General features: G+C 37.9%; 1 protein-coding gene across 3 annotated transcripts; it reads right to left on the bottom strand.

The window, feature by feature from the left end:
- Positions 1 to 1,478: 1,478 nt before the first annotated feature.
- Positions 1,479 to 14,605, bottom strand: LOC135431169 (von Willebrand factor A domain-containing protein 8-like). 3 transcript variants are annotated; one of them, XM_064686134.1, is made up of 5 exons: positions 14,272 to 14,605; positions 13,775 to 14,202; positions 13,397 to 13,717; positions 12,768 to 13,336; positions 1,479 to 2,561 (listed from the first exon to the last, which is right to left on the bottom strand). In XM_064686134.1, exons 1-5 carry the CDS (start codon positions 14,459 to 14,461, stop codon positions 2,426 to 2,428), a joined length of 1,644 nt encoding a protein of 547 aa, XP_064542204.1. In that variant the 5' UTR covers positions 14,462 to 14,605; the 3' UTR covers positions 1,479 to 2,425. The 3 variants fall into 3 exon arrangements, with proteins under 3 accessions (XP_064542204.1, XP_064542203.1, XP_064542206.1); XM_064686133.1 differs by lacking the exon at positions 1,479 to 2,561 and adding an exon at positions 8,084 to 12,188; XM_064686136.1 differs by lacking the exon at positions 1,479 to 2,561 and adding an exon at positions 12,661 to 12,691 and having other exon boundaries at positions 14,272 to 14,604.
- Positions 14,606 to 15,005: the final 400 nt, after the last annotated feature.

Raw genomic sequence — 15,005 nt, 5'->3', positions numbered from 1 at the left:
AGCCGACAAGTACCCAATGCCGGACATATCCATGATTTTAGCAAATCTGGGTCGGGCAAAATATTTTACCACATTAGACTTGAAGTCTGGTTACCACCAGATAGTCTTGGCAGCAAAGGACCGTGAAAAGACTTCATTTTCTGTGAACGGAGGGAAGTACGAATTCTGTTGACTTTCTTTTGGATTAAAAAATGCTGGCAGCATTTTTCAGCGCGCGATAGACGATGTTCTCAGAGAACACATAGGCAAATGCTGTTACGTTTACGTTGACGACGTAATTGTATTCTCAGAAAACGAAAATGACCATGTCAAGCACGTTGAGGCGGTCTTAGGGAACCTGTTAGATGCCAACATGAGGGTGGCCCGAGAGAAGACTACGTTTTTTAAAGAAAGTGTCGAGTATCTCAGATTTGTCGTAACAGGAGAGCGTGCAAAAACTGACCCCGAAAAGGTAAAAGCCTTACAAGAGTATGCTGAGCCTAAGAACTTGTTCGCGGTAAGGTCCTTTTTAGGACTCGCCAGCTATTACAGATGCTTTGTAAAAGACTTTGCATCCATAGCGAGACCGTTGTTAAATATTTTGAAAGGATAAAATGGCTCCGTCAGCAAGCACCGATCGAGAAAAATTCCGATTGAACTAAACGAGGCGCAAAGACACTCATTTGAGAAGTTAAGAAACATTTTGGCGTCGGAAGACGTCATGTTACTTTACCCTGACTTTAAGGCTCCATTTGATTTAACAACAGATGCCTCAAGTCATGGCATAGGGGCAGTTCTCTTTCAAAACGGTCGTCCGATAACAATGATCTCGAGGACTCTAAAAGGTAGGGAAATCAACTACGCGACAAACGAGCGAGAATAACTTGCGATTGTCTGGGCCTTGGGAAAACTCCGCCACTACCTGTACGAAGCAAAAGGCATAAATATATTTACCGACCACCAACCACTAGCATATGCGGGTTCGGAGAGAAACCCAAATGCCAAGATTAAGCGTTGGAAGACGTTCATTGAGGAACACAATGCTAAGGCTTTTACAAGCCTGGCAAAGAGAACTACGTCGCTGACGCACTATTACGACAAGATTTAAATGCTCTAGAAAGTCAGTCCGCAAAATCTGACGCGGCTACAATACACAGCGAGGCATCGCTGTCATATACGATAGAGTCCACTGACAAACTGTTTTTGAACTGTTTTAGGAACCAAATCATTATTGAAGAGGCAAAATTTCCGTTACCACAGAGATTTGTGATTTTCAAAACCAAAATGCGCCACCTAATCAGCTTCACAAACAAAAAGGCGTTACTCGACGTCTCAAAGGAGGTAGTAAACCCAGATGTTGTAAATGCCAGTTTACTTGTACTGGCACAAATCCAGAATGAATTGGTGATAGCATTCCCACCCACCAAGTTCAGGCATTGTAATAATCTCGATGCAGACATTTTTAGTAAAGACAAAATGCTTGTAATCACCACAATGGATTTATTATTATTTATTTATTATTTATTTAGAAGTATCAAAAATCAAAATCCTACAATCCGAAGATGTTATACATTTTATAATTAGTTACCCTAAGATTAGATCTGCCTGTAAAAAGGTTACCATTTTCCCGGTGGCACACCACGGCAGAACTGCGCAGCTTCCTAACCACGATAACACCGTGGCCGAATGCGACACCAAGGTTATAGCGTTCACCAACTGTGCGGTGTCAACCACGACAACGTTCTGCGAAATAGCAGAGAACAGCACATGACCCCAACAACTTCACTCGGGAGAGGTGGCCCACTGCAGAACGCAGCTTAGCCATCTAAGCCCCGTCATGGTCATCGAAGACGGGATAATCATCATCAACGATAGCCCCGCCAGGGTGAGCACATATGGTGTTACAGAGCTACTAATCAACGGCACTTTCCTTATAACGTTAGAGTCTACGGCCACATTAAACGAGACGCGGTACATCAATCGGAATAGTATACCGGGGCGTACCCCGGGGTTGCAATGTCGCCCATATTGAGCATCACCGGGCATGATGGAGTACTGAGCATGCCGTTCTGACACCGATTAAGCTTTGACAACTTGGCCTACATCAGAGAACTCAGAGACGAAGCCACCGGAAGATCGACCTCAATGATTGCCTTGCTGGGAACGTTGATCAACTTCGTCATCGTATGCGTTCTCACCTTTCTCAGACGGCGTCAGAGAAATATCAGAGAAGCGCAAGAGCTAACCGAGGTGATTGCGGGCATTGCCATAGCCGAGGACGGCAATGTCTTGAGAGGGGGAGCAGTTAACCCGTAACCAAGGGCACCCGCCCTTGTGTGTTTGCGTTGCTACATATTTGTAACGTAAACATATGCACTGATCACGCGGCTCACATCCGCCGTTGTACTTGCATTGCTGCATGGTTAAAGCTTTGCATAAACAGTGGTCAGTAGCCACAGCGTAACAAGATGCCTTGCACATGCCGCAAGGTCAGCACTTTTGGGCACCACGACAACAGCAGTCCAGCCGCTCCGATCGTCGTTCTGCCCGCCGCTCTGCCAGCCGCGCTGCCAGCTGCTTTACTTTAGGGTTTATAATAAGACCAATGTTTAGTTATAAGTTAGATTTTAATTGGATTTGGATGAGAGCACAACGTGCCTCAAAATAAAGGAAAATTATAATTCTCAAAAGATAATTTACACGTGAAGTAATGAAAAATATATATATATATTTATAAAATTAAACACAATGCTCCGAGAAACTCATTGATAAAAAAATTAGAAAGGGCTATCTTCGGTACGCCGAAGATTTAATACTTTGCAGACCGAACCTTTTTTTCTGCCAAGTTTGGTCAAGATATCTTAAAAAACAAAACAGTTCCCTTTCCTCCGCTTTTCGACCGATCGTTCCTTTCAGCTATATGATATAGTGGTCTGATGTTAAGGGGATTTTGCAAATATTTGAGGAGCATAGTGAAACAATAAATGCCGAATTTGGTCAAGATATATTAAAAAACAAAAAGGCTTTCTATACACCAACTTAATTTTCGACCGATCGTTCCTATGTAAGCTTTATGATACAGTGTTCCGATGTTAGGATTTTGAATATATATGAGGAGCATAGTGAAACGTATAAATGCCGAGTTTGGTCAAGATATCTTGAAAAACAAAAAGTTTTCTAAACAACAACTTTGTTTTCGACCGATCGTTCCTATGGAACCTATGTGATAGAGTAATGCGATGTTGATAGGATTTAGCACATATAGGGGGAGCACAATGAAACCAATAAATTCTGAGTTTGGTGAAGATATCTTGAAAAACAAAAAAGTTTTTTATCTTGTATAACCTACTTTTCGACCGATCGTTCCTATGGCAGTTCGACGATATTGTGTTCCGATGCAAAAAAGATTTTGCATATATGTAGAAAATATTGTCAAAATTATAAATGCCGACTTTGGTCGATATCTTGAAAAACAAAAATCTTAATTTTCGACCGATCGTTCCTATGAAAACATGAGACATATGTCGCGTGGAAGAAAGCGACACATACTTCTTATAAAACATACGAAAAATACGACGGTTGTTCAAAACATTATCAAGCTTTAGATATAATGATTTATTATGATATTTATTTCGCGAACTAAGAAATCATTAAGCAACGTTCTTTTTTCGGCAAGGCCGAAAGATCTTCCCTCCGCTTTGGCCTTAGCCGAAGAGGTCGAATCTAGTCACGAACGTCACACGTTCACTAGGAATTATCCTATTAGTGTAGAAGAAAGGGATCAAAGGAACGAGCAGAGACAACGTCTCAAGGATAAAAGCTCTACAACCACAACCTATGTATGTAGACAATTCGTCACGGTTTGGTCAAACCCCACTACATCAACAAAATAGCCAAGCTAATACCTTCAATACCCAGAGGCAAACAGACAAAAAATCAAACAGTGGCACTACAAGGTTTAGAAGACCCACTTGACTATGACACCCGTGAATATCATACTATGGCAAACCAAGAGCCAGACGACATTAACGGTGACCGCGCAGAATACGATAAGGGTAATGTTTTAGATACAACTCCTTGTTACCTCTATGACGAACACAATGATCAAATATTTACAAGTCAGGAAAAGGTCAGGAAAATGATGAATTGCGACAACAAAATATTCAAGCTTAAGAAGAAGATGTTTAGTCCGATATTTGCAATACATAGCGAGCTATCACTCACATGCACCATCGAATCAAAGGACAAATCAGTCAACTGCTTTCAAAACCAAATATTAATAAAGGAAAGTATAACTGACTCGGATCGAACTGTAATTCCGTTTGGCGAACATTTGCGATACCTCATAAGTTTCTCAGATAGAGAAAGGCTAATGAAGAGGAATTGTGATGTTGTCAAGAAGGATGTAATAAACGCAATTCTCTGTGAACTGCCAATATTAGTATTTGTTTAGCAACAGTTACAACGGTTTCAACATTCCGCCACACGAAACGCATTGTAACCGATACAAACAGAAAGAAATAGTTTTCACGGAACATAATAGAGCCCACGGACCGCTCAAGAAAATGTAAAACAGATAGCCATAGAAGATATGGCCCTTAAAGCATTGAGTGCAAAATATAAATTTCCAAGTAGGAGATAAAGTCCCTGTAAAATCATATAAAAGACAAAGAAATAAACTTACATCCTTTGGCAATGAGGAAACAGTGGATGCTCACTTGGGGAACACACTCTTAATAAAAAGAAGGGTGATTCTCAGGGATCTGGACTATGCTATTTTTTTTCACAATGACAAGGGCAAATTGACTGACTACTCGAATGCGAACTACATCTCGGTTATGGATGAAGACACGACAATTGGAAAAGACTTTCATAATTTAAAGCAGTCCACTAACTTAACAATGTACGCGGAAATGAGCATTGAAACAAAGAAATTGAAGAACCATTTTCCTCAATCGCACTTGAGACAGATGCTGGACTCAGCCATACGACACTTGAGAACCCTCCTGACAACAATAAATATCTAGCATCGGCACGCTAGAAGCATCAGTATATTAGGCACCATTATAAGGGTAGTAGCTAGGACTCCGGACTTTGATGACTTTGAAAGGCTCAAAATGACACAAAAGGAGCTCATTGAATTTGAAAATAGACAGGTAAACATCAATACAAAAACGCAATAACAGTTAAATAAACTCACAGATGCAGTAAACATTCTAATGAAAAATTTAAAAAATGGCCAAATAAATACAGAACACTTATACGAAACATTGCTCTTAAGAAATAGGATATTGATTTAGCAACTTAAAACTCTAATCCTAGCCGTTACACTCACAAATATTGGAATTGTTAACCCGGAAATATAAGACCCCAATGATTATCAAAACATAATCAATAAGCGTTCTTCGAACATAACCATACTGACTTGGCGGAAGTAATCCAAATTAAGGTTTTATAAAATAACAATTTTGTATACTTCATAATTAAATACCCCAAGCTAAGTTTAATATGTAAGAGAATACTTATACCCTGTACAACACAATAACAGAACCTTTAACCTTGCCAACGAAAACATCATAGCCCACTGCCGTAAGGAAATATTACCAATTGGAAACTGCAGAAAGGTTTCAATGAAGTCCGAGCACGTTTCTCACCTAAGCAAGGGAGAAGTTAACACGATTACCCAACAAAAGACAAAAAAAAAAACAAAACACTAAACAAGCATGCATAAGTGGCGTGTTGCGAAGCACCGTCAGCGGCTTTTCCGGGCGCTGCCGGCCGATGTACGATACCGTGCTGGAGGCACAATAAGCGATTTCAGGGAGTTGGGCTACATTATACAAAACAGTGTTCTTTAGATTGATTTGAATTTTGGACAACAAACCATACGGTACCTACGAGCCCCTAAACTGCTCAATTTACATGTACAAACAAAGGTACATTCATATGAGCGTCTTTTTTTAAATTCTTTAAACATTTTAATTATTATACCCTTGCAGAGGGTATTATTATTTCGTCGTGAAATGTGTAACGCATAGAAGGAGACATCTTCGACCCCATAAAGTATATATATTCATGATCAGTATCAACAGGCGAGTCGATATAGCCATGTCCGCCTGTCCATCTGTCCGTCTGTCTGTTTCTATGCGAACTAGTCCCTCAGTTTTAAAGCTATCTTTATTAAACTTGCCGAAGTGCCTCTTACTGTTGCACATATGTCGGAGCCAGCTGGTTCGGACCACTATATCATATAGCTGCCATAGGAAAGATCGCACTAAAAGTAGTTTCTTGTATGGAACATTTTTTTGTTTTTCAAGATATCTTGACCAAACTCGACATTTATTAGTTTTACTATGCTCCTCATGTATATGCAAAATCCTATCAACATCGGACCACTACATGATATAGCTATCATAGGAACGATCGGTCGATAAATAAGTTGTTGTATGGAATATTTTTTTGTTTTTCTCGATATCTTGACCAAACTCGGTACTTATTAGTTTTACTATGCTCCCTACATAAATGCAAAATCTTATTTACATCGATATACTATATCATATAGCTGCCATAGGATCGATCGGTCGAAAATTAAGTTCTTGTATGAAAAACATTTTTGTTAATCAAGATATCTTGATCAAACTCGGCATTTATTAGTATTAGTATCATATCAGATCATATAGCTGCCATAGGAATGATCTGTCCAAAAGTAGGTTCTTGTATGAAAAACATTTTTGTTTATCAAGATATCTTGATCAAACTCGGCATTTATTAGTATTAGTATGCTCCTCATATATATGCAAAATCCTATTAAGATCGGACCACTATATCATATAGCTGACATTGGAACGATGGGTCGAACATTAAGTTTTTTTAAGGAATTTTGTTTTGTTTTTCAAGATATCTTGACCAAACTCGGCATTTATTAGTTTTACTATGCTCCTTATATTTATGCTAAATCATATCAACATCGGACAACTATATCATATAGCTGCCATAGGAACCATCGGTCGAAAATTAAGTTGCTGTATAACATTTTTTTCTGTTTTTCAAGATATATTAAACAAACTCGACATTTATTAGTTTTACTATACTCCGCATATATATGCAAGATCCTATCAACATCGGACCACTATATCATATAGCTGCCATAGGAACGATCGGTCGAAAAATAAGTTGTTGTATGGAAAACATTTTTGTTTATCAAGATATCGGCATTTATTAGTTTTACTATGCTTCCTCCATTTATACAAAATCTTATTTACATCGGACTACTATATCATATAGCTGCCATAGGAACGATCGGTCGAAAATTAAGTTGTTGTATGGAAAACTTTTTTGTTTTTCAAGATATTTTAACCATACTCGGCATTTATTAGTTTTACTATGCTCCTCATATATATGCAAAATCCTATCAACATTGGACTACTATTTCATATAGCTGCCAGAGGAACGATCGGTCGAAAATTAAGTTGTTGTATGGAAACCTTTTTTGTTTCTCAAGATATCTTAACCATACTCGGCATTAACAATTTTCTCTGTGCTTCTTAGATACGGGCAAATCAGTGTGAGCATTATAAAAAGGTTGGTCTGCAAGAGTATTAAATCTTCGGCATGCCGAAGAATGCCCTTCTGTCTCGTTTTAATTCATTTTTTTTTTCGTTGAAACTAAATTTTTGATATAGCTGTGGATTATGAGGTGATGGAAAATGGTTCGGTCGGTTGAAGTTAGTTGTAAGTTCGCAGGAGGGGGGCTTTTCTTTTAAATTTATGTTCAAACAAACGATCGCGTAACCCGACCTGCATTTATTGTTGTTCAGGGTATCCCCTAGTCGGGAGTGCCAGACACTTTTACTAGTTTTTTTTTTGTCAGCTATATGCACAAAACTCATGTATGATTCCTGCTACTGATTAACATTTGAATTAGATTTCGTGTAAGCAAATCTAAATAAGTTGACAGAACGAACGAATTTGTTTGTTTTAACAGTTGGCCACGGGAACACAAGCACCGGTAAATGTTTTAGTGTGACAAGGATGCCCTTACTTTTATGGGCACATTTGCTGTAAACACAGCTGATCGGCAAAATCTTAATTAAAACTAAATCAGTTTAAAGAATCCCACTTTATTTGAAGAACAATTTTGACACCCTTATAAATAAAGAACAAATAATGTTTTTCAATCGCAAACGTGAACAGGACCTAAATCAAACTGAAAATGTTCGGTTAATCGAGCTCGGATTCAAAATATTTATATTTTTGATCAGCATCAATAGCCAAGTCGATATGGCCATGTCCGTTTGTCCGTATGTATGAACGCGTCGATATCAGAACCTATAAGAGCTAGAGACTTTAAATTTCGAACGTAGGTCCTCCAAGGGACTGCGCAGTGTGACATTTAAGCCATAATTTTAATGATAAAGAGATTTTATAGAATTTCATTGAACATATATCACCTCTCGTAAAAGAGGAAACACTATAAGAAAATAGTCATCTTAGTAAATGAATAAAAGTGCAAATTGCCTTAATCAAATTTCAATATCTTCTGCGATATTACCATGTTATATTACGGTTTTTTAAGGAATTTTACGATTTTGGGCATGGTACAAATAATATTAATTTTGTCATGAAGGATACATCTCATCTCTCTAAGTATATATATTCTAGATCAGCATCAACAGCCGAGTAAGTACAGCCCGTCCGTCTGTCTGTTTGTTTCTATGCGAAGTAGTCTCTCAGTGCTAATGCTATTGTCTTAAAACTTTGCATAGGCTCGTCTTTCTGTTGCACGCAGTAGATATTTTGGGACCGACAGAATCGAACCAATATATCATATAGTTGCCATAGGAGCAGTCAAAAAGTAGGTTTTGTATAACATTTTTGTTTGTTCATCAAGATATTTTAACCAAACTTGGAATTTATTAGTTTCACTTTGCGCCTTATATGTATGCATAATCTTATCAGCATGGGATCACTATATCATATAGCTGCCTTAGGAACGATCGGTCGAAAATTAATGATTGTATTTTAACAAATCTTGAGCAAACTCTGCATTTATAAGTTTTACCACAGACAGTATAAAAACTATGATGAGTAACGCACATACATTTGAATGCGACGCAAACTTTGTATCTTGGCAATACATTTGGCTTTCTGCTATTCAAACAACACGCCAGCCGACTGGCTCTCCAAGGCCACGCGAACGAATGCGGAAAGCGCAGCTTGTTTATACTGACACGAACAACGAAGTCAGTTGCCATCCTGGCTTCAGTAAAGCTGGTTGACAATGGTCGGCGTCTCTTCGCTTTCGGGGTACATTGCGCGAAAAAGTGTTGTACATACGATCGATTGATTTTACTTTTATTTTTGCACAGTGTATGCTGAAGAGAAGCTCTTGTGTCAGCCAATGGCGTACAAGTATCGAAGAAATAAATTTTGTTAATAATTAATAGCGTTGACCATGATGGAAAATCAGTATTTTTAAGTCGATGCTAATATTTAGATAATTTATATAATTTAATTATTTATATAATTATTATTTCCCAACAAACATAAGCTCATATATTAAATTAAAATAATGAATTAAATTAATATATTAAATTATTCCTTTAGCACATGCAATTTGTAGCAATTTCGCTCGACCGCATTTCGGTTTTTCGATTTCGTTTTCGAAAAAGTTATAACTTACGATCGACGTATAGTACTTTTGCTTTATCCATTAAATGCATGCTTTATTTGAATGAGACAGATGTTGCGTACTGAGAAATTATATAAATCTTTGCATCAACTTTAAAAACCTCAGTACACAACATGCGTATACAAATTTGGGATAGGTCATGCATGATCAGCGTTAGAAATCGAACAAAATTTATTTCTTTGACAGCTAAGCACATTCAAATATGCCGTTATGTATGTATATTCACACTCGTACATACATAGTTGCTTGCACGGCCTTCATAGAGCCGAAGCTGAGAATACATTCTATTATTAGCTTTTCGCTCGTTCGGCTGTGAGAGCGCAATGATATTGATTTCGTTTTCTTTTTTCGTTTCTCAATTTTCGAAAAAGCAAGCTGCATAGTAGCATTTTGTTGTATGGCGTTACTCATCTTAGTTTTTATATTGTCTTTGGTTTTACCATGCTACCTACACATATACACAATGTTAAACAAGAATCTGCTACCTACACATATACACAATCTTAAACAAGAATCTCAAAAGATCCGTCAAAAATAAGATTTTGTATAAAAAACTTGTTGTTTATTAAGGTATTTTGACAAAATCGGGTATTTATTGGTTTCACTATGCTCCTCATATATATTCAAAATCCAATCAACATTGGACTACTATATCATATAGCTGACATAGGAACGATCGGTCGAAAATTAAGTTGCTGTATAACATTTTTTTCTGTTTTTTAGGATATCTTGAACAAACTCGGCATTTATTAGTTTTACTATGCTCCCCATATTTATGCAAAATCATATCAACATCGGACAACTATATCATATAGCTGCCATTGGAACCATCGGTCGAAAATTAAGTTGCTGTATAACATTTTTTTCTGTTTTTTAAGATATCTTGAACAAACTCGGCATTTATTAGTTTTACTACGCTCCTCATATATATGCAAAATCCTATCAACATTGGACTACTATTTCATATAGCTGCCAGAGGAACGATCGGTCGAAAATTAAGTTGTTGTATGGAAACCTTTTATGTTTCTCAAGATATCTTAACCATACTCGGCATTAACTATTTTCCCTGTGCTTCTTAGATACGGGCAAATCAGTGTGAGCATTATGAAAAGGTTGGGTCTGCAAGAGTATTAAATCTTCGGCATGCCGAAGAATGCCCTTCTGTCTCGTTTTAATTCATTTGTTTTTCGTTGAAACTAAATTTTTGATATACATAGCTGTGGATTATGAGGTGATGGAAAATGGTTCGGTCGGTTGAAGTTAGTTGTAAGTTCGCAGGAGGGGGGCTTTTCTTTTAAATTTATGTTCAAACAAACGATCGCGTAACCCGACCTGCATTTATTGTTGTTCAGGGTATCCCCTAGTCGGGAGTGCCAGACACTTTTACTAGTTTTTTTTTGTCAGCTATATGCACAAAACTCATGTATGATTCCTGCTACTGATTAACATTTGAATTAGATTTCGTGTAAGCAAATCTAAATAAGTTGACAGAACGAACGAATTTGTTTGTTTTAACAGTTGGCCACGGGAACACAAGCACCGGTAAATGTTTTAGTGTGACAAGGATGCCCTTACTTTTATGGGCACATTTGCTGTAAACACAGCTGATCGGCAAAATCTTAATTAAAACTAAATCAGTTTAAAGAATCCCACTTTATTTGAAGAACAATTTTGACACCCTTATAAATAAAGAACAAATAATGTTTTTCAATCGCAAACGTGTACAGGACCTAAATCAAACTGAAAATGTTCGGTTAATCGAGCTCGGATTCAAAATATTTATATTTTTGATCAGCATCAATAGCCAAGTCGATATGGCCATGTCCGTTTGTCCGTATGTATGAACGCGTCGATATCAGAACCTATAAGAGCTAGAGACTTTAAATTTCGAACGTAGGTCCTCGAAGGGACTGCGCAGTGTGACATTTAAGCCATAATTTTAATGATAAAGAGATTTTATAGAATTTCATTGAACATATATCACCTCTCGTAAAAGAGGAAACACTATAAGAAAATAGTCATCTTAGTAAATGAATTAAAGTGCAAATTGCCTTAATCAAATTTCAATATCTTCTGCGATATTACCATGTTATATTACGGTTTTTCAAGGAATTTTACGATTTTGGGCATGGTACAAATAATTTTAATTTTGTCATGAAGGATACATCTCATCTCTCTAAGTATATATATTCTAGATCAGCATCAACAGCCGAGTAAATACAGCCCGTCCGTCTGTCTGTTTGTTTCTATGCGTAGTAGTCTCTCAGTGCTAATGCTATCGTCTTAAAACTTTGCATAGGCTCGTCTTTCTGTTGCACGCAGTAGATATTTTGGGACCGACAGAATCGAACCAATATATCATATAGTTGCCATAGGAGCAGTCAAAAAGTAGGTTTTGTATAACATTTTTGTTTGTTCATCAAGATATTTTAACCAAACTTGGAATTTATTAGTTTCACTTTGCGCCTTATATGTATGCATAATCTTATCAGCATTACCACTATCAAGTGGTATAACTCTGTAGGAAAAAAAGTTGTTGTATACGGGTGTAAAATTTAAGGCGTACTGAAGATATCTTCGCTTTCTCTGTTTGTGATTAGCTTACATTGCAAATATATAAAACTGTTTTTAATGACTGACTGATTGAAGATGAACCCTTAGACCAAACGGTAAGATCTGGGAACCCATTTTCAGATCTTTGTTCAAATTCTTTTGGAAAATGTTTCCTACATTTTTTAAAATCTACTCATCTTAGATGGAATATGAGAATCATAGGTTGTAAAAACGAGAGTTTATTTTTCGGCTTCACTTTGGGGGTAAAATGGGCGGAAAATGTTGATTCAAATTCTTCTGATTCCTAGATCAAAACGCTTATACAGACGGACGAACAGCTTGTTGGAAAGCTATATTGACTTGATTATTGTTGCTTATGAATGGCTTATTGGCTCTATGGTTCAACCAAGTGCGCAGAACTGTGAATACGGGGAAACGGACGAGTTGAAAGGTCACCCAAATCGCTGTCTTCAACCATATGATGTTATGTAAAATTGTATATAAAAAAAATTATATATTTAGGAAATAGTTTGTTGACATCTACCTTTGTAGTACCACAGCCGTGCTTTTGTGTAGTCTGTGAAGGCCATTAAGTACTGCCACCGATCCGGTTTTTGCTGCCCGGACCAATGGGGAATCCCGCCAAATAGTGTCACCTTCCACGTTAGTTATGCGTTGCTGTAAAAGATCCGACGATGTCATATCCTCATAGAGCATCATAAGTTCAGGGGATTGATGCAGTAGGTGCAAAAGCTGTTTTGTCAGTGTTAGTTTGCCAACACCCCTTTTGCCCAACAGACAGACATCTCCAACTGCATAGGATTGCACCAGACTAGAAAGCACTTGGCGTTGATGTGGTAGATCCACAAAGTTTCTGTTTAAAAGCGCAGTTGATCCACAAGGCATGCGTAGGTGTACCTCGTCCAGATACACGTCTACAAAGTCATCTTGAGCCTGGCTGCTTATACGATGTACACTCTGCGTGGATATATGCTGAAGCGACATACTCGTAAGTAGTTCTTTAACACGTTTCTGCTGATCTGGCATTAGTATGGATTGAAACGGATACAAGACTAGTAAGACATCTTGCAAGGTAAGTTTTGGATTTGCTCCCTGAGGGTGGATGTAATAAAATACTTAATTGACATGATCTGAGTAAAGCCTGTGATTTACCATCATCTTAACGGCTAGTCGAAGATTATGTAATGGAAAATCTGGAAGTTGGAGCGCTTCACCAGCTGTTTCGAGTGTTAACGCACAGGTAAGCAACTGTCTAAGCCGTGGGTCAGGTACAGTGGGCGTTATCTGCTGTAGCTCCTCGTACAACTCCTGGAAAGTATATGGTAATATGTTGCGCGACTGAAAACGCGACCTTAGCGGGGGATCAAGTGGTGTGCCTCTATATTTCTGTATGGGAAGTCCAAGTGCCACTATGCGAAATTGTTCCGAGACCCTTAGTAAGCCCCAGTCATCAAGTTGTCGCTGACTGTGCGCCTGCAAGTGGGGATGGGTATTAAAGTTCTATTAAAAGTTGACTTGATCTACACACACCTTTAGCAACTTATCGTATCGTTCTGGTGCCATTAGAAATTTACCACTTTCTAGGTGCATTTCACGATTCTCTAGAAGATTGTTGAGTACCGGCAAAACATTGCGTTCGGCATGCTCAATGCCGTCCAGCACCAGCACTCGGCCGTAGAGTGCAGCGCGTACTGCGGCCTGATCATGGTATTGGGCAGATTTCTTCCGAATCTCACGACGTTGCTTTAGATCGCTTTCGGTTGTATCACGAGAAAGCGCCACATATTCAAGTTCACGTTCCGTAATTTCCAAAAACTGCATGACCAGTTGTCGCCTCAATGGCCCTGGTCCACCCAACAGAAACATGTTTTGTTTCAGAGAATCTTTTTGCAGCATCCACCGCAGATGGTGAAGTGCTGTTTGAGCCAACAGGACCGTCCCATCATGTGCGTAATTTACTATAAATGTAGACATATTGTAGATGTAGGTAATATAAATTTTATATATTAGTGACTACGAAGCTTTACTATATTTCTGGGGCACCAGATGTAGGTCCTTTGGCTTTATTATTTGCACGTTTACATCGCCAATAGTTATCTGTTTTCCATCTACATTTTTACATTCCTTGACTGCTATTGCACAGCCTCTTGTCCAGGCAGTCTTTTGGAGCATATGACGCAATAGGCATCCGTCACGTGATAGAAAATACAATAGCATGGCGATCTGTTTTCGTTTTATTCCCACCTGGTAAAATAACAAAATGAAACGAGGTGGAGTATTAGCATTTTACACGAATGCCATTCCAGGCACGGAGCCTTCTTAGTTTATTTAATATTCGATACTTTGGAATCCTCGTCAGATGTAGGGATGAGCGATATTTACTCAACCCGTTACAAGTAACTAGTACTTAAAAGTAACTAGTTACTGCTGTTACACCTTTCGTAAGTAGAGGCGACAAAAAATTATCCTTTGTCATGCACGGAAAGTAAAGCAAGGGTCTACTTTTTGGTCAATGTTTACACATAAGATTGACACCGAATATTTCACTAAGAAATTACTACGACGATATGACAAATGACTGGATCAATGTCAGAGATATGTTATATATATACGTATATGATATATATTAATATAATGTTAGATATGTATACTTTTATTCATTTCAAAAACATGCAGTTTTTTTAATTTGTATGGTTGCTGACTTGTTGCTGCTGGCCTATTATTAGTACTTGTTGTATAGTTGAAGTCTTAATAACAGATT

The sequence above is a fragment of the Drosophila montana genome, unplaced genomic scaffold, assembly GCF_035044405.1.
Source record: "Drosophila montana isolate Dmon_TW-CO22-7 unplaced genomic scaffold, ASM3504440v1 contig_3137_1, whole genome shotgun sequence".
NCBI classification, from domain to species: Eukaryota; Metazoa; Arthropoda; class Insecta; order Diptera; family Drosophilidae; genus Drosophila; species Drosophila montana.
This window is presented reverse-complemented; position numbering and strand designations above follow the sequence as displayed.

Excerpts from the sequence above, each read along its gene's own strand:
- LOC135431169 (XM_064686133.1), bottom strand. The coding sequence starts at position 14,461 with ATGCTATTGTATTTTCTATCACGTGACGGATGCCTATTGCGTCATATG. Across the intron at positions 14,203-14,271 it reads TCTGGTGCCCCAGAAATATA|TAAATTACGCACATGATGGG; the intron begins GTAAAGCTTCGT and ends CTACATTTATAG. Across the intron at positions 13,337-13,396 it reads GACTAGCCGTTAAGATGATG|GGAGCAAATCCAAAACTTAC; the intron begins GTAAATCACAGG and ends ATCCACCCTCAG.